Raw genomic sequence first — 26,044 nt, 5'->3', positions numbered from 1 at the left:
ACTGTGAGTCCAGCCCTGACTCACAGGGCCTTGACTTTCCCAGGGGAAGGTCCTGACTCTCCTGGGTTTGGAGTTCATCCTCTGGGAATTTCAATTCCGTCTACAAGAGGCACCAGAACCTCCTGTTCTTCCAGGATTATTGGGAGTCAGAGCTACCATCAGACAAGTTGCACCCAGCACTGGCCCCAGGAGCCAAAAGAGGAGTTTCTCTCCTCAGTTCTCCTGGGCAGGTGGTGCTGGGTAGCCCAGCCTAGGCAGGAGGGTTGGAAAGGTTCTAATCTCAACCATCCTGTGACCTCCTAATGTAGAATCCCAGAATGGTTTGGGCTGGAAGGGATCTTAAAGCTCATCTCACAGGCAGGGACACCTTCTACTGTGCCAGGCTGCTCCAAGCCTCATCCAACCTGGCCTTGGACACTGCCAGGGATCCAGGGGCAGCCACAGCTTCTCTGGGAATTCCATCCCAGGGCCTCCCACCAGAACGTTGCCCTGAACCAAGAGCTGGCCATGCCAAGAGGAAACTTCCCAATCTTGACTCATTTTTTGTATCAACTCCTCATCAAGATTCTTTAGGACTCATAAACTGGGATTTCCCAGCTGCAAACCCTCCAAACCCAGCCAGTTAGAGAAAACATTTGCTTCTCACCTGCTTTTCCTGGCAGGAATTCTGGGCCCGAGTCGAGGCCAATGAAGGCTGATGGGTCCAGAGCCTCTGCAGGGGAATACAGGGATCCCAGGAAAGGTTGTTCAGGTCCCATCATGGATCCATGTGGAGCTAAGGAAATAAAAAAACTTCTGTTAATCATCAGCCCTAATGACTCCTCTCCTGAATTTCAAGTCCTACCACACTTGGACTGCCCTGCTCAGCAGCAGTTCAGATAAATCTGCATCAAATTTTAGCTCTGCTTCACAAACCATAAATTCTGCATTTAACAGAACTTTTTGACAAGGTGTAAGAGAGTAAGCACAGGCAAATGATTTCCTTTGGCTTTCTGCTTCTGCTCCCATGAATTCCAGCTGGTAATCCCTTAATAATCCAATATTGATATAATAATCCAAGAGTTGAAATCCTGAAGAGCACTTTGCAGAAACAGCTCCTGGGTATCTGGGTTTTACCCATTAAAACAAGAACAGGGGAAAAAAATGCTTATGAATTTACAACTGTGGTAACCTCCCTCGTGGATCCCCCGATGGGGAGAACCCTAAAAAGTTCTGTGATGGGACTTTTGGGTTTTTTTCGGTTTTCAAGTTGTTGTTTATTTTTCTCTTACCAGAAGTTCTGCACGCCGTCTACATGCCAGACTTAAGAGTACAAAGAGAAGGCACCAAGTCACAAGACACACAGATTCAAGGTCTCTTAAAACTATTTTATCCAATTAACTCTTAGAATGTATTTTATTTCCACCTTTCTATATATTTTATTTTCACCTTTCTACTAAGAAAGGTAGAAATGGGTTCCACCATCAACCTTCAACCAACGTCCCTGGTTCCAGCATCAACCCTTTGTTTTCAGGACATGAAAATGAACCTTCAACCAACGTCCCTGGGTTCCAACATCAACCCTTTGTTTTCAGGACACGAAAGACGAGAGAGAAGTGCCCAGCTGGCAGCTGGGGAGGGATGCCCAGGGCAGCTCACCAAGGATGTCCCTGGCAGCGTCGGCGTGGCCCGGGAACAGCGGCACGTTCTTCATGTCCGTGGGGAAGGACAGGTCCGGCAGGTTCTCCCCTCTGTGCATGCTGAAGGGGTCTGCCAGAGACACAACCAGGCAGGGTCACCACACAGGCCACAAGGAGCACCATTGCAACAAGAGGATGGAGATGCAGCAGGTCCCAAAGCTGCACTTCCAAGGAAAAGCTGCTTTTGGGATTATCCGCCAGGAGCAAACCCCTTGGCAATTAGAATTTACACCCAACAGTAACACCCTGTTGCTCAGGATGATTTCTGGGGAGAGTGGGTCATGATTGTTCCTGGAGAAACTGAGCCCTCCCCTCCAGGAAGGACCATCTGCCTCTGCCCTGATGGACACAACCCATGAATCTGAGTCAGGAACAAGGGCTCAGCTCAGCTCAGCCCAGAGCAGGGAATGCTGTGGGATCTCTGAGCACTCCCAGCCAGGAGCTGCATCCCAGTGTGAACTGGGGTGATGGACTGGTATTTTAAGCAACTTACTGGGAAATTGAAACATCTCCTTGAATCTCAGGCAGAATGTCCTATCCCTGGAAGTGTCCAAGGCCAGGCTGGACAGGGCTTGGAGCAGCCTGGGACACTGGAAGGTGTTCCTGCCATGGCAGGGCTGGATTGGGATGGGCTTTAAGGTCCCTGCCATCCCTGCCTCTGGCAGTGGGAGCCATTCCCTGGGTCCTGTCCCTCCATCCCTTGTCCCCAGTCCCTCTGCAGCTCTCCTGGAGCCCCTTCAGGCCCTGGCAGGGCTCTGAGCTCTCCCTGGAGCTTCTCCTCTCCAGGTGAACATCCTATTTCCAGACACTGGATTTCCTCCAGTTAAACCCAGCTCAGAGGGATTTGATTGATTTTTGATTTGATAATCATTTTCATGCCAGATGTGCTCCCTGCAGGGCTGACACTGAGCTGTTCCCATGCCCACGGTGGGCTGGGATGTCAAGATCAGGTGAGCTGAGTGAATTCCTTTAGAAACCTGTCAGATTATTTGAGATGCCAAGACAACATCTTGCCTTGGAGCAACGTGCAGAATATTTTGATTTGGAGCTGTTTACAGCAGTATTGCTATGTCTGAACAACTGCCTTCTTCCCAATTAAAAAAACAACCCCAAAAAACAAGGGGAAAAAAAGAGCATGACTGAAACCAATTTAAAACTAAAAGAAATCCTGCTAATGTTCCCTCTTTGCCCAGCAGTTCAATGATGTGGAAAAAACGAGCAGCTCAGATCTCTGGGCCAACCCATCTCTGCTCCAGAGGGAAAAGGGAGAGCTGAAATTTCCCCTCTTTCTCCCAAGAAAAAAGGAATTACAGGGATGGTGGTCTGGAGATCCTTTACACCACTGGCCAGAGAATCCTCTCCTTGGGGGGAAATCATCCTCCCATATTCCAAAGAGTGGGCACACAAATATTGAATAAACCAAGTTATTTCTCTGAGTCTGATGCTCTCATTTTTCTCCTCTTGACAAATCCTTAAAGCTGCTCTGTGTCCTCTGATCCCTCTGCTCCATTATGGGAACTCTAAGCAGAATCTCATTTGTTTCCAATTGGAAGAGCAAAACAATACAACCCTAACTTTGATCCTGAACTTTATGTGGGGCCTGCACAGGTGTGCAAGACACTCCAAGGACATGAAACCTTAAAAAATGGGGTCTCATGCAACAAATAAACTAAAATATTCATATTATTCAGGCCAAAAGAACACTGGGTGATGGGCCAAGTATGTAAATTGTTCTTAATTAACAAATTTGACATCTGGCTCTTGAGCAGAATGACACCTATGTCCCATTCCTGCAACAGGAGGGAAACTCCAACGAACCTGTGGCTTTTCCAGTTCTTCCATGAATCATTTCTTACCCTTGTCAAAATACAGAAGGTGTTCACTGCATCTCTTACAGAGATTCAGTCAGTAAGAAAATCATGCACTAAGCAGGCCTACAGTACTCAACAATATACTAAAAATTTCCAGTCTGTATCTTTCCAGGTTGATTGTCTGGGATAATCTGGGCAGGACCCACATTTCTCAGGTGCTCCTGGAGCCAGCGAGCAATTTAATTTTAAAAAATAAGGGGAAAAAAGGAGAATATTGAGGGCAATCTGCTGGGTGAAAGTGTATCTGTGCAGGGCTGGGTTGCACAGGGTGCAGCTCATGCTCAGCAGCGTCAGGTTGGAAAAGATCTCAGAGACCATCAACTCCAATCTTTAAAAAATACCCCCAAAACACACCACAAAATGCTGTGTCTGCCTGGGTTTTGAACACTTCCAGGGATGGGGAGTCACCACTGCTCTGGGCAGCTCCTTCCAACACTTAACCACTCATGATTTCCCAAAATCCACCCTGACCTGCCCTGGCCCAGCCTGAGGCCGTTCCCTCTCCTCCTGTCCCTGTTCCCCCGGCTGTCCCCTCCTGGCAGGAGCTGTGCAGAGCCACAAGGTCCCCCCTGATCCCCCTTTTCTCCATGATGGGAGCAGGAGCTCCCTCAGGGATGGAGGCCATGGTCCATGAGGGGAGCAGGAACCCCTCAAGGATGGAGGCCATGATCCATGATGGGAGCAGGAACCCCTCAAGGATGGAGGCCATGGTCCATGAGGGGAGCAGGAACCCCCTCAAGGATGGAGGCCATGATCCGTGAGGGGAGCAGGAACCCCCTCAGGGATGGAGGCCATGGTCCATGATGGGAGCAGGAGCCCCTCAGGGATGGAGGCCATAGTCCATGAGGGGAGCAGAAACCCCTCATGGATGGAGCCCACAGTCCGTGAGGGGAGCAGGAGCCCCTCAGGGATGGAGGCCATGGTCCATGAGGGGAGCAGGAACCCCTCAGAGATGGAGGCCATGATCCATGAGGGGAGCAGGAACCCCTCAGAGATGGAGGCCATGGTCCATGATGGGAGCAGGAACCCCTCAGAGATGGAGGCCATGATCCATGAGGGGAGCAGGAACCCCTCAGAGATGGAGGCCATGGTCCATGATGGGAGCAGGAACCCCTCAGGGATGGAGGCCATGGTCCATGAGGGGAGCAGGAACCCCTCAGAGATGGAGGCCATGGTCCATGATGGGAGCAGGAACCCCTCAGGGATGGAGCCCACAGTCCGTGAGGGGAGCAGGAGCCCCTCAGAGATGGAGCCCATGGTCCATGAGGTCCCCCAGCTGCTGAAATCAGGGTGCTCCAGCTCCTGAGCCATCCTACCAGCCATGTCCATGGGTTTGAAGCACAGGTCCCTCTCCTCTGCTGACCAGGAGTCGTTGCGATCCAGGAACTCCTTGTAGGACATCTTCTCATCCATGATTCCTCCTGGGAATACTGACATGGGAGAAGGAAATGACCCAGTCAAAAGCCAGATATTGAAATATTTCAAATGGATTCTTGCACCATGTGGATGTGCAATTTGGATGTGCAATTTGGATGTGAATCCCCAGGTATCAGGGACTGGCAGCCAAACCAGACACCAGAACATTCATTTTTGGCTGGTTTGATCCAGCTCTTCAAATACAACAAATACACAAAATAATGGGGATTTCTGTGTCCTGAGGCACATGTAAGATCAAGAACAGACTCACATGGAAGTGCTGTCCTGGTCCAAGGCCACAGTTGTACAAAAGGAACAAAACTGTAAGTCCTGAGGCTTTAAACAGGACAAACTCAGTGGAAAAGTTCAAAATTAATACCCAGACTAATGACTTTTAGCTTTATTTCCATTTTAAGGAGGCCTGAATTTTTCAGCTCTTCTGAGGACAACATTAAAGTTTTAAACTGGTTCCAGTTTCTTCTGGAAAGAAACACAGAAATATTTACAGGCACTCCTTCTCTCAACCCCCATACATTTTCTACATCTCTTTATGCTTTTAAAATTTTTACTTTTACTTAGGTTGACAATACCTGCAAGCCTGGAGCTCAGGAGATGAAATTAATCCCAAAATATCCCTAGATATAACCCTAAATTCAGTGCAAAGCTGCAGTTACTAAAAACAACCTACTTTTAAGGCACAGAAGGACCAGAAGGGAAGAATTCATTAAAAACATGATCCTGGTCTGTAAAACAACAACCTGGAGGTGCCAGGTGGGCTGAGAGCTCACAGCAAGGTGGGCAGAGATTAATAATAATGATAGTAATAATAGTAATAATAGTAATAGTAATAATAATAATAATAATAATAATAATAATAATAATAATAATAATAATAAATGATGATGATGATGATGATGATGATGATAATGTTATTGAAAAAGAATAAGATGAAGAATAGCTTTTGTGGGGCTTGGAGTTTGTTTTACATCATGAAACAAGGAAAGGTCACCGGTACAAATCATCAGTGGGTTCAACAGTTTGCTCAGAGTTTGGGTTTAGAGGAGCAGGAGGGGATTCCTTGGAGTTTGAAACATGTCCAAACCTCTCATTAGAGGTAAAAATAAAATATTACTTCTCATTAATAATAGAAATATTTAATAATTTAAATAACAGTTTAAATTATAACACATTCTAAATAACATAAAACATGGGATAATTTATGTTACATATGTTAAAATTCATTGTAACATAAATATATAGCACATATTAGATAGCATATACATTATATATAATATATACATTAGATACATTCTAGAATAGTTTCTATGCTTTCATGCACATTATACTATATATTATAAAATGTATTTTATCATGTATAGCTTATACATTTTCATGTGTTTTATATTATATGCCTATACATGATATAATTTCATCTATTTATAAATACATGTAAATTATGTATGATACATTATTCTATACATATTTTTATTTATATATACAGACAGACAGACACATAGACACATACATACATATATATATATATATATATATATAAAGTGCTGCTGTGTCCGCAGGGTGTGGCCCTGTGAGCTGAGGGCTGTGTGACACTCCCTGTGTGACACTGTGTGTGTGACACTCCCTGTGTGTGACACTCCCTGTGTGTGACACTGTGTGTGTGACACTCCCTGTGTGTGACACTCCCTGTGTGTGACACCGTGTGTGTGACACTCCCTGTGTGACACTCCCTGTGTGTGACACTCCCTGTGTGACACCATGTGTGTGACACTCCCTGTGTGTGACACTCCCTGTGTGTGACACCGTGTGTGTGACACTCCCTGGTGTGACACTCCCTGTGTGTGACACTCCCTGTGTGACACCGTGTGTGTGACACTCCCTGGTGTGACACTCCCTGTGTGTGACACTCCCTGTGTGTGACACTCCCTGTGTGACACCGTGTGTGTGACACTCCCTGTATGTGACACTCCCTGTGTGACACTCCCTGTGTGACACTCCCTGTGTGTGACACTCCCTGGTGTAACACTCCCTGGTGTGACACTGTGTGTGTGACACTCCCTGTGTGTGACACTCCCTGGTGTGACACTCCCTGGTGTAACACTCCCTGGTGTGACACTGTGTGTGTGACACTCCCTGTGTGTGACACTCCCTGGTGTGACACTCCCTGTGTGTGACACTCCCTGTGTGACACTCCCTGGTGTGACACTGTGTGTGTGACACTCCCTGGTGTGACACTGTGTGTGGTGTGTGTGACACTCCCTGTGTGACACTGTGTGTGTGACACTCCCTGTGTGTGACACTCCCTGTGTGACACTGTGTGTGTGACACTCCCTGTGTGTGACACTGTGTGCGTGACACTCCCTGTGTGTGACACTCCCTGTGTGACACCGTGTGTGTGACACTCCCTGTGTGTGACACTCCCTGTGTGTGACACTCCCTGTGTGACACTGTGTGTGTGACACTCCGTGTGTGTGACACTCCCTGTGTGTGACACCGTGTGTGTGACACTCCCTGTGTGTGACACTCCCTGTGTGACACTCCCTGGTGTGACACTGTGTGTGTGACACTGTGTGTGTGACACTCCCTGGTGTGACACCGTGTGTGTGACACTGTGTGTGTGACACTGTGTGTGTGACACTCCCTGGTGTGACACTCCCTGGTGTGACACTGTGTGTGTGACACTGTGTGTGTGACACTCCCTGGTGTGACACTCCCTGGTGTGACACTGTGTGTGTGACACTGTGTGTGTGACACTTCCTGTGTGTGACACTCCCTGTGTGTGACACCATGTGTGTGACACTCCCTGTGTGACACTGTGTGTGTGACACTGTGTGTGTGACACTCCCTGTGTGTGACACTCCCTGGTGTGACACTGTGTGTGTGACACTGTGTGTGTGACACTCCCTGGTGTGACACTGTGTGTGTGACACTCCCTGGGTGTCCCCTTTCGTCCCCATTCCCAGCTGATCCCAGGCCAGGCAGGAGCTTCCCGGGGTTTAGGTCCCTCTGAGGGTCACATGGAGGGATGGCACGTGCTCAGGGACACGGTGGTGCTGGCACCTTGTCCCCAGTGCCACCCTGGGTGGGAGCAGGACAGGAGCTCTGCCTGCCCCATCCCAAAATTCCCACCTGGGTGGCCCAAAGCAGCACCCACACAGCCCCAGCAGGAGCTCCCGGGTGCAGAACAGATCCTAGAGATGCTGCTCCAAGGAAACCCAAATAAAATGGATTTTTCACACTTACACACGCTGGGTCCAGGCATCACAACACTCCCACCCCTTGTCTCCCAGGAAAACAGGATCCCGAGCAGCCCTGCAGCCTGCCCAGATCCCATTTATCCTGAGCAGCCCTGTTGTGATCCCATCCCTGATCCCATCCCTGCCCTGATCCCATCCCTGATCCCATCCCTGTCCTGATCCCATCACTGACCTGATCCCATCCCTGATCCCATCCCTGTCCTGATCCCATCCCTGTCCTGATCCCATCCCTGTCCTGATCCCATTTATCCTGAGCAGCCCTGCCCTGATCCCATCCCTGATCCCATCCCTGCCCAGATCCCATTTATCCTGAGCAGCCCTGCCCTGATCCCATCCCTGATCCCATCCCTGCCCAGATCCCATTTATCCTGAGCAGCCCTGCCCTGATCCCATCCCTGATCCCATCCCTGCCCTGATCCCATTTATCCTGAGCAGCCCTGCCCTGATCCCATCCCTGATCCCATCCCTGTCCTGATCCCATCCCTGCCCTGATCCCATCCCTGATCCCATCCCTGATCCCATCCCTGCCCTGATCCCATCCCTGCCCTGATCCCATCCCTGCCCTGATCCCATCCCTGATCCCATCCCTGCCCCGATCCCATCCCTGTTCTGATCCCATCCCTGCTCTGATCCCATCCCTGATCCCATCCCTGTTCTGATCCCATCCCATCCCTGATCCCATCCCTGTTCTGATCCCATCCCTGCTCTGATCCCATCCCTGATCCCATCCCTGCCCTGATCCCATCCCTGCCCTGATCCCATCCCTGATCCCATCCCTGCCCCGATCCCATCCCTGTTCTGATCCCATCCCTGCCCTGATCCCATCCCTGTTCTGATCCCATCCCTGCCCCGATCCCATCCCTGTTCTGATCCCATCCCTGTTCTGATCCCATCCCCGATCCCATCCCTGCCCTGATCCCATCCCTGCCCTGATCCCATCCCTGATCCCATCCCTGCCCCGATCCCATCCCTGTTCTGATCCCATCCCTGCTCTGATCCCATCCCTGATCCCATCCCTGTTCTGATCCCATCCCATCCCTGATCCCATCCCTGATCCCATCCCTGTTCTGATCCCATCCCATCCCTGATCCCATCCCTGATCCCATCCCTGTTCTGATCCCATCCCTGCCCTGATCCCATCCCTGCCCTGATCCCATCCCTGCCCTGATCCCATCCCTGTTCTGATCCCATCCCCGATCCCATCCCTGCCCTGATCCCATCCCTGCCCCGATCCCATCCCTGTTCTGATCCCATCCCTGCTCTGATCCCATCCCTGTTCTGATCCCATCCCATCCCTGATCCCATCCCTGTTCTGATCCCATCCCTGCTCTGATCCCATCCCTGCCCTGATCCCATCCCTGCCTGGGCAACACTGTCTGAGCTTGGAGCAGCTAAAAGCCTGATCATTTTAGTAAAAAAAAAAGATTAATATTTTATTTAATAATATAATGTAATTTTGGTACTGTTTTATTTAGCTTTGCAAAGTGCTTTGGAGATAAAGTGCCACTGCAATGTGTCAAGAGACATTATTATTATTTACCATTATTTGTAGTACAGAACAGCAAGGGATTTAATTAGATTCCACTGTAAATTCCTCTAGACAGGAGCCTGTCATTCGCATGTCTATAAAACTATTTAAAGCCAAAAGAAAAAAAAAGACACTAAAAGTCCTTGACAGTGTGAGGAAGAGCCTGGGAGCAGTTAAAAACATTCAAGAACTTCTTCAAAGATGATATTATGATATTATGACATTAACAGAGTGCTGGGTTGGACCCACACTGAGGCTGAGGGAGAGCACCCACTGCTTGAACTCTGATTATTTGAAACAAATCTATTTGTTAACACTAAAAATATATTGGCATATTGCCATGATGAAAGATTTCACAGGGAAGAACATAAAATTAGGGTCAGAAAGGTAAACCTGAAGAAACCCCTCCATTTTGGGGGGGGTTTTAGTACCAGGTTGTGTTCATGCCTTTCAGTACAGAGGGGAACCACACCCGGGGCTGGAGAAGGAGGGAGCAGCAGGAGACAAAAGGAATTGTGATGGGAAATATTTCCATTTCCACCAGATGAAAAACCAAGTTGAGCAAAACTCAGTCAGTGTTTGCAAGCCCTGAGCTGCAGCAAAGCCCCAGAGCTGGCTGGAAGCTGGATCAGGAGCAGCTGGGAGCTGCCTCTGCCAAATCCTTCCCAATCCAAACCCAAGACTGGAATATTCCTCACACAATATTTTCACAACAGATGCAAATTAAAAACTCCAACCAGGCAGTGCTTCCCAGCAGGAATCCTGGTGCAAGGAGGGATGCAGGCAGCTCTGGAGCAGGGAGAGGAGAGCAGAACAGCCACAGGGACAAGCCTGGACCAGCCACCCCTGCCAGAGCCAGGACAACAAAGATTTCTGGATCACAGTCACCATCAGCAAACCCCCTCAGCTATTCCCAAAATGTTTCCCAAGTTATTTGCCATGAAGTGGACACTTCCAGCTTATTTGTTGTCCCCACCCCATCCCAATATTCAGCTTCCCCTTATCAAACCTGGAACACAAAACATGATCTCAGATTTCCCAAGGACTGGGAAAAGAGGATTTTTCGGTTCCAAACCTAAGCTCCCCAAAAACCCCTTCTGCCTCTGACCTACCGACAAAAGACACAAAACAACAAAAAGGAGAAGCCAAACTCTTCCAAGACACAGTGCTGCCAGTGCCTGTGATTGTGCAGCAGCAGCAGATAATGCACTCCACGCAAAATGCAAATCTGACAGATCCCACAGACCTGTAAAGCAATTTTAGCAAGTATTAAAGCTGGCTGATAGCTGAAAATCCGGTTACGAGCCCTGATAATATAAACCAATGTAGGATTAGAGCTTACAAAGTCTTGCTTAAAGGAAAAAAGACCATTAACAACGTACTTACAAAGCAAACTTGCTTCTGAAAGGAAAAACAAGGATCCCATGCAAGTAGCACCTTCTGTGCACTGCTCCCAGGGCAGGATGAGGGTGGAACGCTCAGCAGAGCTGCTGACAGCGTGGAATCGTTTCTTTGATCATCCCTCTGCACAGGTCAGCGTGGTCACATCACCCAATTCACAGCTAATCCAGCCAAAAGTGCCCCTGTGGCCACCTACCCTGTGCCAGGCTGGGAGCTGGGAGCTGGGAGCTGGGGCAGGACACGCTGCTGGAGCTGCTGGCACGCAGGACACCCCAGGGAATGTCCAGCCAGGGGCTCCGTGAGCACAGGATTACCCTCTAAAGCCTTTGCCCTGCAGGAGATGCTAATCTTGGCAGGTCACTGGCCAGACCTCCAGCTTGGGGTTAAGGAGCTTCAAAATTACCAAGTGAGCAGGCAGGAGAGGGCCCTGCCAGCAGCCAGCAGGGAAAATGGGGAAAGGAGGCTTGGGAGTGCCAGTCCTGCAGTGGATCCCCAAGGGAATTTGCCCAGATCACCCTGGGATGGGGAGGCACAGCTGGGATCCCCAAAGAGCAGCAGTTTTATCAGCCATGCCAATCAATTCCCTTCACAAGGAATGGAGGGACCCCCAGACACATCCCCCTCTGCAGGGTGTGGGAGCTGCAGCCTTAAAAAGGAGCTTCACAATCAGAGTCCCTGAATGGTTTGGGCTGGAAGGGACCTCAAAGCCACCCAGTGCCACCCCTGCCATGGCAGGGACACCTCCCACTGTCCCAGGCTGCTCCAAGTGTCCAGCCTGGCCTTGGGCACTGCCAGGGATAATCCAGGGGCAGCCACAGCTGCTCTGGGAATTCCATCCCAGCCAGGAATTCCCAATTCCCAATCTCCCACCCATCCCTGCCCTCTGGCAGTGGGAGCCATTCCCTGTGTCCTGTCCCTCCATCCTTGTCCCCAGTCCCTCTCCAGCTCTCCTGGAGCCCCTTCAGGGTCCAAGGTCTCCATGGAGCCTTTCCTTCTCCAGAGTGGATGCTGTAAGGATTCCACACGAGGTTTAGGCTGGTTTGGGAATGCTTGGTGCCTGTGTGAGGAACTGTCTGTGCTCAGGACATTTATTACCAGGAGCAGCTTCTGATTCCCATCTGAGGGATTCATGAGAACTTTGCCTGCATGTCCTGTCTGAAAGGCACACAACCCTACAATCTGCTGCCCAGGATGGAATCTACCTGGAACATCAGATAAAAACACAACAGGCAGCCAAGGCATTCCAGGGTCTCCTTCCCTTGCTCAGGACATTATTTCCAAATATTCTTCAGGGTAAGGGAAGCAAAAGTTTCCCCTGAAAGGTCACAGGGCACCTCCCCCAAGATACTCAGGCTCCCCTTGTGCCTGCTGGCTTTAGAGTAAACATGGAGTATCCTGCAGGAATATCCCCTCAATGCTTTATTATCAGCCTCATCATTCTGTAAAATAAAATATTGTCTAGCTCAGTTCAGAGAGGTCTGAAAAATCCCCACGAGTGAGTTTTGCAGACAAGCTTCACTAATCCCCAAAATCTAAGGAATAAGCACAGACAGGAACTACATGGAAAAAGATGTCACCCAGCCACCCAAAGGGAGCTGTACATTTTTATCCAACGGGATAAGAGCTCAAGATCCCAAGAAGTTTTTTGCATTTAATGAATATCTAAGGCACTGAGCTGGCAGCCCTGATGGAGGACAACTCACGCAGAGCAGAGCTGTCAGAGCTGCTTACTCCCTCCCTTTCCTCCTGGCAAAGTGAAATGCAGCAGCTCCATCCTAGTGAGAAGTGCAATCTGAGGGGGCAGGACACAGGGCAGGGTGGCCAGAGAGGCTGTGGAGTGTCCAGCCCTGGGCTGACTCCAAACCCAGCTGGGCAGAGCACGAGCAGAGGCTGCTGTCCCTGCTCTGGGTGAAGGTGCAGAGGTTCCTCAGCCTGCTGAGCCTTCACAGGCTCCTCAGACCCAGCTTTCTGTAGAAAAGACATTTCTGTCCTTGCAGGAGAGGAAAGTTTAACTCCCAGCAGCCAGTGCTGGCTGAGATTACACAAAATACTTTAATCTCATAGAATATCAGAATGGTTTAGGCTGGAAGGGACCTTGAAGATCATCTCATTCCAACTCTCCACTATGCCAGGCTGCTCCAAGCCCTGTCCAGCTTGGGGTTGGAAACTTCTGTGGATCCAGGGGCAGCCAGAGTTGCTCTGGGAATTCCATCCCAGCCTCTCCCCACCCTCCCAGGCAGGAATTCCTCCCCAATATCCCATCCACCCCTGCCCTCTGGCACTGGGAACCCAGTCCCCCTTGCCCTGGCACTCTCAGATTCCTGCAATGAGAAGCAAATTAAATTCCACCACTGAGCTGCATGGGGAGAAGAAGAAGAAGAAGATCAGGGATCTATGAAAGGCCCTCAAGAAACTGCAGGGCATTTCAGAGGGTGCTGACAGCTCCAGAAGGGTTTTACTGCTTTCCCTCTGAAATTCCATGAGGTTACATAATCCTGAATGCTAAAAGGGCCCTGTGCCTACGACTGTCAGAACCACTCTCTCCAAACTTCAGAGATGCAAAGTCAGTAACTTGAAAGTTCAACACAAGGTTCATGTTCTGCCTTGTAAAAAAAAAATCTACAAGGGGAAAAAAAAAAAATGCAGTTGCTACAGTTTCTTGTCCAGCTTTTTTCCCTTCCTTACTTCTCCTTCCCAGAGGGAATTTTCGGCAGGGATTGCTTTGTCATGGATGGGGAGGTGGAACCGTGGAGCTGCAGGGAGCTCCCAGCTCTGCTCTGAGTGCTCCCTGCTTGTCCTGCTGCTCCTGCTCCCCACTGGGAACATCAGCAGCTCCTGAGCCCTGCTCCCATTTCTTCCTCACAGCTCCCACCTCTCCAGGCTCCTCACCTGGAACCACCCTGCACAGACTCCTCTGTTAATGGCAAAGGCACCTGAAGCTCCAGTTTTAAACAAAAGATTCCCTAAAGATTTATTTCCACTGCACTGGAAATGCACCACGTGTTGGGAGAGGGACAAGGGATGGAGAGACAGGACACAGGGAATGGCTCCCATTGCCAGAGGGCAGGGATGGGTGGGAGATTGGGAAGGAATTGTTCCCTGCGAGGGTGGGAGAGGCTGGGATGGAATTCCCAGAGCAGCTGTGGCTGCCTCTGGATCCCTGAAGTGTCCAAGGCCAGGCTGGACAGGGCTTGGAGCACCTGGCAGAGTGGAAGTGTCCCAGCTTGCATGTTTTGTTTGGTTTTTCTCAGCCAAGTGGTACAACTGAGACACTTCTGTTTCACTTGGGGTTCCTCCCTAAAGCCAGGAGCCTTCTGCACATCCTTGGCAGGGAATATTTCAACCCACAGCCAGGCAAAACCCCCCAGACGTGCTCAGCAGGCCCAGTGGGATGTGCAGGTGATGCAGAGAACATCTCCTGTGCCCCACAGGAATGTCTGGGGCACCCTGCCCAGGCTGCCTTGCTTGAAACACGTGAAAAAGTTCAATTCTGAGACAAAAGAATCACAGAGAGGAGTGGGCACAGGAGAGATCCCAGAATCCTGGAATCACCCAGGCTGGAAAAGCTCTCCAATGCCATGGAGTCCCAGCTGTGCCCCATCCCCAAATTTGCCCCAGCTCAGAGCTCTGAGTGCCACCTCCAGGTGTTCCTTGGACACCTCCAGGGATGGGCACTCCAAACCACCCTGGGCAGCCCCTGCCAAGGTCTGAGCACCCTTTCCATGGGGAAATTCCACCCTGACCTCCCCTGGCCCAGCCTGAAGCTGTTCCCTCTCCTCCTGTCCCTGTTCCCCAGGCTGTCCCCTCCTGTCAGGAGCTGCACAGAGCCACAGGGTCCCCCCTGATCCCCCTTTGCTCCAGGCTGAGCTGTGGCCACCAGCTGGACTCTCCTCCTCCCTGTGCCAGCCTGGCCACAGCTCCTGAGCAGGAGATCCCAGAGCCATGAGCCCGCAGGGCTGGGGGTGATGTGACAAAGATCCCGAGGGACAAAACCTCGGTGTAAATAAGGATCACCTGAGCTTCCATGAACAATCCCAGCGAGCTGTGCTGCTTGCATGCCCTGCAGAAGGCTCCTGAGTCCCAGAGCAGCCTGGCAGGAGCCCCCGAGGAGTTTTTGGGGGAAGTGCAGCCCTCCCTGGCCGGTGCCAGCCCAGGCAGGGCAGCGTGTCCCCGAGCTGGCAGCAGTGACAGTGCAGTCTGCAGAGCTGTGACCCGCAGCGCTGTCAGCCCTCCTCCTGAGCAGGCAAAGGCAATTTGCCCTGAAAGGGCTGTCTCCAAATTTAAACTGCTCCCTCCTGATTCAGGGCATGCTCAGGGGGGGCAGGGGCTGGAACCTGCCCGTGCTCCACGTTAAGGCAGGGTCAGGAGCAGGGCAGGAGCCAGAGCAGCAGCCCAGCACAAGGGCAACTCCTTCAGCAAAGGTCTGAGCTTGATCCCTTTCACACAGGGCTGCAGGGACACAGGAACTGCCACCCTGCAGGATCTTTCAAGGCAGGCAGGGCTGGAAGTTCCTTTCCCCCAGGAAAATGGAAGCAGTTTCTAGGACAGGGACACAGGAGAAGGGGGGAGCCATGAGCAGACATTACCAGAGACTCACCACACCCAGACAGGGAACCCAAGGGTTTGGAAGGTGAGCAGGAGCAGCTGTGAGCTGGAGAATGTGCTCTGGTCCCTCCCAGGTGTGTGGTGACTCCTGGGGCTCAGGAGCAGAGGACTGGAACAGGGTGCCCAGAGAAGTTGTGGATTTTGGTCCCTGGAAGTATCCCTGGCCAAGCTGGATGGGGCTTGGAGCAGCCTGGGACAGTGGAAGGTGTCCCTGCCCATGGGTGGAACCCTGGAAGATCCCTTCCCACCCACACCCTGCCATGATTCTGTGGTTCTACTCTTGCTCAGCAAGAGGCCAGGAATACCCTCCAGTCCAGCTGAGATTTTGGGCTGGTACCAGCCACAGTTCAGGGAATCCTGAGCTGCAGCCTGGGCTGATGCCAACACCTGCAGAGGGTTCAGGACACCACAAACACAGAGGAGCAGCCAAATCACCATCTGCTGCCAGTCTGCACACAGGACTGGGACTTGCAAAGTGCCTCCTGCTCCCAGGAAACCCAAGAGCCACAGAGTGAATTTAAAAAAAAAATACCTGAGGAATAAAAAGTCTGAAAAATTGCAAAAATAAAATACCCCCTACTTCCCACGGATGATGATCTGGTACCTCAAACCTTCCCTAAGCATTATCCTACTGAGACCCAAGCACATTTAGCAGACTTATCCTCAGGGGAACACAAAGCACTCCTTCAGCTCCTAAGGCAGCCCAGGACTGCTCCTCCTGCTGTGCCCACTGCAGACAGAGCAAGCCAGCTCTGCTCTCTCGGTGGCAATTTGGTACCTGAGCTGGCTTGCCAAGGGCCAGGCAGTGAGCACACGTTGCCCACGTCCCCAGGGCTTCCCTTGGCCTGGCACAGCCTGGGCAGAGCTGCCCAGCCAGGCCGGGCTGGAGCAGTGCCCAGCTCCCAGAGCCATCACCCCAGCAGGACACGGCCACGCTCCCCGTGCTGGCTGCTGCAAACCCCAAATCCTGCCCCCACACCATCCAAGGGCTGGGCTCTTCTCTTTTAAATGCCATCAGGGCCAGAGGAGAAAACAAAAAGGTAAAAGCAGCACTTACAGTCTCTGCTGGAGATCACGAGCTCCAAGTGTGTTCCTTGGAGAGTCAATATTTACAGAAACATGAAGAAGAGCAAGGTCCACACTCCAGCTCACTTGATCCACTAACAGCTCTTTGCAGGAGCTCCTCGGGCTGAGGAGGGCACAAAACTCTGACTCTTCTCAAAACTTACAGCAGATAAAATACATTAAACAAACCATCCTCACTGCACCACGCTGTAGCTACACTTTGCCTGCTGCCTCCTCACACTTTTATCACTCCAGCTGGCTCTTTCTGGCTGTGTCATTACTTGTTCTGGTACCTTGAAATGAAATAGGTTTTAAATTAAATTAAATTAAATTAAATTAATAATGCTTCACACCCCTAGCCCAGGGTGGTGCCTGCCCTGTCCATCACCTGGGAACACCCATCCCCATCCCTGAGCCCCCCTGGATCCCTGGCCTGGATGGAGCCTGTGCTCCTTATCAAATGATAACAACCAGAACTAAAGCAGGCAAAGGGCTGAACCCTGCAGCCTCCCATGCATCACTTTCCCCTCCAGCCCTGCTTAATAGTCATTTTCCAACCTTCTCTTATCTCTAACAAAGTGGAAATCCTCTTCTTTTGACTCGTGCACTTCAGCACTTGTAAATCACTGTGCACCATAATCTGGGCAGCTCTTAAATCTCTCCAGCTCTAAGTCCTCACTTACATTCTTATTAATTTCCTCCTCTTTTTTCCAGACTCTTAAAAGCATTCAACACAGCCTCCTTGGAAATGGCCTGTGTCTTTCCTATCCATACAAATCACTTCCCTCCATTAGATTTTTAGCACTTTACCTTCCCAACAGGTTTAACTCCTGCCATCCCTGACTGCCAAGATGAGTTTAAATTTATTGCCCTTTTCTCCCTCCTGTTCATGTTTTTATTGACTAAAAATAGCCAATTCTATCATATTCCTCATTTCCCACCTTTCCTCATTGTGCTGCCCTAAGGGAAGCCATGCAGCAGTTCCATGATTAAGCCTTCTCCAGGTTCAGAACATCCCAAATCTTCAGCCCAGGTATGTAAGGAGTGTGGGAACTCTGGAACACATCCCCAAACTCCTGCCCCACGTTCCACCACACGGTACCAGGAATTCCAGCCCAGAATTCCAGTATTTGGTTGCTGCTTGGATGCAAAATACTTCATTTCTTTTGACCTACATATTTTGGCACTTTCACTCTGCCTCACATGAGATGGAGAGGAGCCACTCAGAAGTGACAGTATGTACTGTCACCCTTGAAACACACCAATACACACACACATATATCTCTGTATTCTCAATATGCATTTTTCCTCCTCCTTCCTGGATCCCATCTGTGGGTGCACGACCACAACACCCCCCCCCCGCCACATGCTTGTTGTGCAGAATGAGATGGTGATAATGGAAATAAGGGCTTAAAATAGCAGATTTCCCTTCAGCACTCGAGTGCTGTTTGTTTGTGGCTGTGATTCCAGCATCCCTGCTCACTCACATCACCCTGACCTACTTTTCAGCTTCCCCAGCCCCGTGGCACAGGCAGAGAGCTCGCAGGAGGAATCAGAAGCAGTCAGGAGAAATCCCTCTGCCACATTTGTAATAGAGTTTTATGGCCATTAATTCCAGCTAGTGTCAAACTAATGACACGAGGGACATCAAAGCATGAAGGCATTTACATAATACCAGAAGAATCTACAATTCTATTACTGTTTATTCGGGCAGCTTCTGCTTGAGAATGAGGAAGATGACACGCTGTCTGTGCTCTTTTGAAATCATTCTAATTTACAGCCCTGCAGAGAGGCAGCCAGATTTCTAGGAATTCTTTAATTCCTCACGAAGGAGTTTCTGATGTTTTGAAATAAACCCTGCCAATTTTATTTTCCTCAGAAAATCCAGGAAATAAAGTGCTTTCATTCCTGTGGACGAGCCCTGAGAGACTCAACCTGGCATCTGAGGGAGCAGCTCACCTCAAAGCAGGAATGCTCCACGGGACCTCCAACCTGAGCACCAGAGGCACGGGATGGAAGGAATAAAAAAAGTGAATTATTGCTCAGCCCCGTGCTCTGGTACTGAACTGTCTCACCTAGATGGAGCTGACAGCGCGGGCGGCGCCGCGGTTTGACGGTGACACGAGAGGACATCGCCGGGGCTCTGGGAGCTGCTCCCAGCTCTGCTCACCCTGCAGGGCTCAGGCAGCCCAGACGTGTCCCCTGCCTCGGCTGGGCTTGGGGACAGCATGGCAGAGCACACCAAGTGTCACCTTCAAAGCCAGCGCCGTGCCCCAGGAGGGGACGAGACGGTGCCACCGACGCCGCTGCAGGAAGGGGCCGGGCACAGGGCAGCTGTGGGTGACTCCAAAGGGCACCAACAAGGGACAAAAGCCTCAATTCCTGCCCTCCAGGTCCCTTTGGGTATGGCTTGGAACTGGAATTCAGCACCGAAGAGATGAGCATCGAGAGCAGAATCTCTGAATGGTTTGGGCTGGAAGGGACCTCAAAGCCCATCCAGTGCCACCCCTGCCATGGCAGGGACACCTCCACTGTCCCAGGTGCTCCAAGCCCTGCCCAGCCTGGCCTTGGGCACTGCCAGGGATCTGCCAACCACAGCTGCTCTGGGAATTCCATCCCAGCCCCTCCCCACCCTCCCAGCCAGGAATTCCCAATTCCCAATATCCCACTTGGCAGTGGGAGCCATTCCCTGTGTCTTCTCCCTCCATCCCTTGTCCCAGGACCCTCCCCAGCTCTCCTGGAGCCCCTTTAAGCCCTGCTGAACCTCTGCTGGTCTTCAATTCACAGAGGTTTAGTGCTGAAACCTGATTTTAGCAGGACTAGAGACACCCCTGAGCCAGAAAAGTAGCACAAGACTCAGAAGGTAAAATTCTGATGTGACCCCTGTGAGCAGCAATTCTGAAGTCACCACAAGAAACACAACTGCCATGAACCACTCATCAGCTCATTTAGATATACATATTTATTTGTTTTTAACTGAAAGTCTGGCCAGGTAAATCTCATCTTCCTCAACTCTCAGCTACAGAATGGGGCAACTCTAATTTGGATCTTTCCATGACTGTCAGGTTCCCATTCCTATTGAATCTGAGATTGCCTTTGGTAGAATACAGAGCTGCACAAAACTACCTGCAACTTTCAGTGATGCACACAAAATTGCAGATTCTTTTTTTAAAGCAGAATCAGTAATTTTGGTTGTGAGATTGAGACAAGGAGCCCCTAAAATCTTGCAAAACTGCCCATGAGTGACATTATGAGAGAGCAGTTTGCATCACTGGCAAACAGGAGAGTGTTAATGTAGGAGATGGAATACCACAGATTTTCCAGGCAAAGCATGGAAGGCTTGACGAAGCTGAAAGCAAAGTATTTTTATCTGTAGCCAGGGGAAATGTTAGGGAAAGTGGAGACACAAGGAAATGACACAAAGGTAAATAAACAGTTGGCTAAGTGACAAGTGGCAAGGCAATGTCAAAAGGGGAATTCTCTTCCTGGAGGAACATAACCAGTTATGAGAGTGTGAAGATCAAGGATCCAAAACAACCCTTGCTTAATGCTTTCATTTTTAATCCTAGAAATCAAAACCTTCTGATGAAATTAATTTAAAAGTATCTTTTCTCAGATAAAATATTCAGCCTGCACATCCCAAGACTCAGCTGAGCAGCCCAATTTCTGTTACCTGCGTGTGCTGGAGGAACAGATCAGATGCTGCTGCCCAGTGATCAGAACCTCCCTGGAGTTTGATGATCCCTGGGTTTCCCTCCCAATCCAGGATATTCTGATTTTATGACTTCTCTTGGCAGCTTCCACTCCCCAGCCTGGCACTGGGATGGGAGATTTGGAAGCACAAAAAGCTGGGCTCCAATTAAGGCAGAATTGGTGGCATCCTGAGAGCCACCATCCCTTCTCCTGTGCCAGTGCCATTAACAGGGAATGTCACAGGGCCACTGCAGCCTGACCCACCAGTGTCCTGTGGCAAACCCTGCTCCTGCTGCTCCCACTGCCAGGGCTGCCCTGGGAAGAAACCATTTTAAGGGTTGGCTCAGGAAACCTGAGCTCTGCTCCCTCCCAGCCTTCCCCACTAACTCACCACGACCACCAGCAAATCCCAGTTTTCCTCCTGGAGCTGGGAAACAGCCACGTAACATGGTCAGCTTTCATCTGCACGGGTGAAAAAGGACTCCAGAAGAATGAAAATGTTGTTTTTCAGCCCTTCAGTCATCTCTGAGGGAACCCCCAACCCTCTGAAATCCAAGACACTGCTGAATCCCCACGAGCTCAGGAAGAACAGGGAAAGACAGTGAGTTTGGCCAGGCTGGTTTTTCAGGAAGCCAGACCAAACTGAGGGCATGGAAAACCCCATTTCACAGAATCACAGAATATCCTGAGCTGGAAGAGACCCATGAGGGTCCTCACAAGCTGAATTTGTCACAGAGAGCCACAGGAAATTCTCTTTGAGAAGAGACAGATCAAACCTCTGCAGCTCCACAACTCCTGACAGGAGGGGACAGCCAGGGGGGCCGGGCTCTGCTCCAAGGAACAGGGACAGGAGGAGAGGGAACTTCAGCAGGAATTTCCCCATGGAAAGGGAGCTCAGGCCTTGGCAGGGGCTGCCCAGGGTGGTTTGGAGTGCCCATCCCTGGAGATGGCACCTGGAGGTGGCACTCAGTGCTCTGGGCTGGGGACAATTTGGGGATGGGGCACAGCTGGGACTCCATGATCTTGGAGCTCTTTTCCAACCTCAACAATTCCATGATTCAGTCAGATGCAGTGTGCTCTCACTGCAAGGAAGAAGATTAAACAGCATCCTTGAGTTATGTGACAGAACAAAATCAAACATCCCTCCCAGATATTTTTTGGAGGGGTGGGGGGGGTGGTGAACTGTGCTTTGCTCATGTCCTGCAGTCTCCTGTCACTTCTGTGCCTTGCCAAGTCACTTCTAATTCCAGAGGTGCCTCCAGCATCAGTTGTCCACAGAAACAGCCACAGCCCTGAAGTTCCAGAACTCTTCCCAAGGGAACTGTTAATCCTGCACTATTTAGCAGCCATTGATTAATGCCAAGAGAAACAGGGATCCTGCCTGCTCACCTCCAGGAAGGAGCTTCTGCTGCCTTCCACTGCTGCCAAAATGAAGGGACACGTTTATGGGAAAAGCCTCATCCTCCAACACCCAGAAATGCCAATCCCACCTTGGGAAGGAGCAGCTCCAGGTGAGGAGGGAGCAGCTCTGCCATGCTGAGCTGAGCTTTTACCCACCAAATGGAAAAAAAACACTTAGAAAAGCATCCAACCCAGCATCTGCCACCATTTCCAAGGGCAGGGTGAGCAGAGTTATCCCACGGGAGAGGAGACTGCTCCAAAGGGACCAGGCACAGCTCCCTGGGAGAGGATGAAGATCCTGAACATTTCAGTTGTGTAACTCCAGACAGCAGCAAAGTTTTCCTGCTCTGACACTCAGCAGGAATTCAGGAAGGTTTTATGCCACATTGCCAGAAGTGTTTCAGACACACCAACTCCACACAAGGTGTACTCAGCATTTCATGGGTCAGAGCTGGAAACCAGCTGCAGGAATTGCACCAAAACAGCAGCAAAAAGGGGAGATTACTGCTGAGGATGCATGTAATTTCTATTTCATGGACTTGCTCATGCAGGACTAAGAGAGCCTAAGTTGTGCAAAGCTCTCTCCAGGGAGAGCAGCTCTGTGGGGTTCAAGGAGGAGGCAGCACAGCCTTGCTCAGCATTTCTGAGCTTCCCTTTGCTCAGCCAAAGCTGCCCCTGCTCCAAGGTGTAGATCTGCTCTCAGCCCAACCACCAAAGAGCTCCTGAGCAGCTTCACAGCATCCTTAACTATAAAATTTCCTTTTTCCATAACAAAAAAAAGGTCCCCTTAATCCAAGATTACCCTGCTGCCAACCCACCCCGAAAGGAGAACGCTCGAGAGCAACAGCTGGGGTGCAGCTAGGAGAGATAAAATGCACAATATAATCAGCCTTACCCTATTTGCAGTGATGGCACTGAAGTGGAAGAAGATTAAAGAGCTCAGGCCTCCGAGGGAGCCTCGAGCAGAGGCAGGATTAGGGAAGTTTCCTATCCCAGGTTCGGATTTAGCCGTGGCACAGGAGCTCCCAAGCCTCCCCAGCACGGGGAAAGCAGGATGAGGAAGGTTGGGAAAGCAGGATGAGGAAGGTTGGGAAAGCAGGATAAGCCCCCCAAAAATCCCTTTGGACAGGCAGAGCCCCAGCCCGGAGCAGGAACAAAGGAGGGAAGCTGAAAGGGAGAGCCTGGGGGGAGGCAGCAGCACGGCGGGGCCAGCCCCACCTGCAGGGAATGATGGAAATGGGATCCAGAACTGGGATTGGGATCCTAGAGTGGGAATGGGATCCCAGACTGGGAACAGAAACCATCACTGGGATTGGGATCCTGTACTGGGAATGGGACCCAGCATTGGGAATGGGATCCTGCACTGGGAACGGGATCCTGCAGTGGGAATGGGATCCAGAACTGGGAATGGGATCCTGTACTGGATATGGGATCCTGCACTGGGAATGGGATCCAGAACTGGGGAGGGTATCCTGCACTTGGAATGGGATCCTGCAGTAGGAATGGGATCCTGCACTGGGAGTGGGACCCAGCACTGGGAATGGGATCCTGCACTGGGAACACAAATCATCACTGGGAATGGGATCCTGCAGTGGGATTGGGATCCATCACTGGGAATGGGATCCTGCAGTGGGATTGGGATCCATCACTGGGAATGGGATCCTGCACCGGCTATGGGATCCCACACTGGGAACGGGATCCTGTACTGGGAATAGGATCCAGCAGCTCCCAGACCTCGTCCCAGCCCTGCAGATGCAGATGGCTGAAGCCCTGCAGGAGGAATTGCTGAAGCCCTGCAGAAGGAATTGCTGAAACCCTGCAGGAGATGGCCGAAGCCCTGCAGAGCTCATCCCTGCTCTTCCTGCTGTCAGCCCAGGAGCTGATCCCTACATCTCCAAGGGAAATATTTACCCAAGTGATTGAAGGCAGAGATTAACTCCCATTGTGAAGCCAAACCATGAATCCCACCTAGCAAGAAGGTGATAAAGGGTTTAAACGAAGCTTTATTTTTTGTGCCTTCTACAGTGCTGCTGTTTATTTTCCTTTGACAAGCCTCTCATTGAAATTCCCTACGTTTCATCTGAAGGATCACTGCAAAGACTCCCCACGAGCTACTGGAATAAGCAAGGGAATAAACATGATGTTGTTTTAAGCATTGAAAAGGGAAGGGGGAAAGTATTTTTTTAAGCTGCAGTTAAGTTCCAGAGAGACAAATTAAAGGCAAATTGGGTAATGTAAGTGCAGGATAAGAGCAGGGCTCTGCAGGAAGAGCAGTGAGGGTCAGCTAGCCCTTGTCTGCAGCACTGAGTCTCTGTCTCCCACCTGCCTCAAACCCTGAAAACACCAAGAATTTAAAAAGGCTGCCTCATTACATGCCCAGGAACATTCCAGTTCCACAGAAACACGGTTCAGAGGAATGACAAGTCAGTTTTGTGAGAAGGCTGACGAGCTCAAAAGGATGGGCAGAGAAAAGGGTTCACATTTTCCAGGAGCTCCCAGCCTGCACAGTTCTGCAGCACCTCCCCAGACAAGGTGGTTTAAGTACACTAGCAACACATGAAATCCAAGCTACAACCTCCAAAGTTCATGGCTGGAATATTTTAAGTCCCAGCTACTTGGTCAGGAAATTCAAGCCTTGGAGGACCCCATTAATTCACTGTCAGATCCTTGCCAGAACAACTCCTGAGCACGCTGCAAAACAGAAAGGGGTTGTATTCCCAGTTTTTAAACCTCTCTAAGCCTCCCTGTTAAGCTTTTAATAGACTGCTTGACATATGTATGACTTCATTATAATCCTTTTAATTTCCCATTCAATGAGCCAAGTCAGGGACATCCCACCTCTGAAGAAAAAAAATAAATAAAGCCAAGCAGCAGGTTGATGGGGAAGCCCCACCTGAGAGAGAGCCAGCATGAAATCAGCATTTTGCAGACAGAAAAGGTCCCTGCTTTTCCTTGTGGCCCCCAGAGGAGCTCCCAAGGCATTCCCAGGGCTGCAGCAGCTCCAACACTCACTGTCCTGTGGGGACACATGGTGACACTGGGACAGCACAGTGAGAACCTGCACCCTAACCCCAAATTCTCCAGCCCTCACCACGACACCACAGATCCCAAAATCCCAAAATCCCAGGATGGTTTGGGGTAGGAAGGATCTGAAGCTCATCCCTGCCACGGCAGGGACACCTCCCACTGCCCCAGGCTGCTCCCAGCCCTGCCCAGCCTGGCCTTGGGCACTGCCAGGGATAATCCAGGGGCAGCCCCAGCTGCTCTGTCTGGAATTCCCAGAGTTTCTCAGCACTTCCAGCACCTGGGAAATTTCTTTCTGCTCTTTGAACAGCTCAGGAGCTGAGATTGTGCAGCTGCTCAGCTCCTGAGCAGTAGGAAGCTGCAAATTCCTCATCTGAAAGAGCAGCAGGACCTGCAGAAAAAAATCAAACCTCATCCCCCACTCCAGGAGCTGGGGAAGCTCCAATGCCCTGGAACAGCCTCTGTCCCCCCAGGACCAGGGACGGAGACCCCCCAGCTGTCACATCACCTTCCCCATCCACCTTCCCCCCAAAACAGCCACCCCACAGCTCAGGGAGGCTCCCACAAACCTCCGAGTCACAGAGGAACTCAGCAAAGCTGCTCAATTATTCACTTGGCTGCTGCTTTGAGACTGGAGCCACGGGAAACATGAAGTCCCCAGCAGTGAGCATGGCTGGGTGCACCCCCTCTGAGGAGCCTGAAAAGCTCTGCCTGAAGCCCAGGAAGGATAAAAGCCTCTGTGAATAAAAATTTGTACCAAGAGGGAAACACACAGGCAGGTAAAAGAGGAAAGCCAGGAGAAAAGTTCTAATCAGAAGAACATACCTGTAGCTGTCCTATTTACAAAATGCTACACAGAATAAACAGAGTTTGGGTTGGTTTCGTTGGGTTTTTTGTTTGGGTCGGGGAGATTTTTAAATTATTTTCTCCCACAAATCTTTGTCCTCAGGGTTCTCCATCCCTTCATGCCCAGCCTGGATTTGTGCTTGGGATTGTCCCAGCCCAGGTGCAGAACTTTGCTTTTGGCCTGGTTGAGCCTCCTGAGGTTGGCACAGTCCCACTTCTCCAGGCTGGCCTGATGCCTTAAGT

General features: G+C 50.7%; 1 protein-coding gene across 6 annotated transcripts in view; it reads right to left on the bottom strand.

The window, feature by feature from the left end:
• MAP4 (microtubule associated protein 4) overlaps window positions 1–26,044 on the bottom strand; it is a 150,018-nt gene that overhangs the window by 58,707 nt on the left and 65,267 nt on the right. For all 6 annotated transcript variants that reach the window (XM_077790011.1, XM_077790021.1, XM_077790013.1 and 3 more), the window contains exons 5-7: window positions 4,867–4,980; window positions 1,639–1,749; window positions 647–775 (exon numbers count right to left, since the gene is read on the bottom strand). In XM_077790011.1, the coding sequence (XP_077646137.1) occupies window positions 647–775; window positions 1,639–1,749; window positions 4,867–4,980 (354 nt within the window). The remainder of the gene's footprint in view (window positions 1–646; window positions 776–1,638; window positions 1,750–4,866; window positions 4,981–26,044) is intronic.

This window comes from Lonchura striata, chromosome 1 (genome assembly GCF_046129695.1).
Source record: "Lonchura striata isolate bLonStr1 chromosome 1, bLonStr1.mat, whole genome shotgun sequence".
Lineage (NCBI taxonomy): Eukaryota > Metazoa > Chordata > Aves > Passeriformes > Estrildidae > Lonchura > Lonchura striata.
This window is presented reverse-complemented; position numbering and strand designations above follow the sequence as displayed.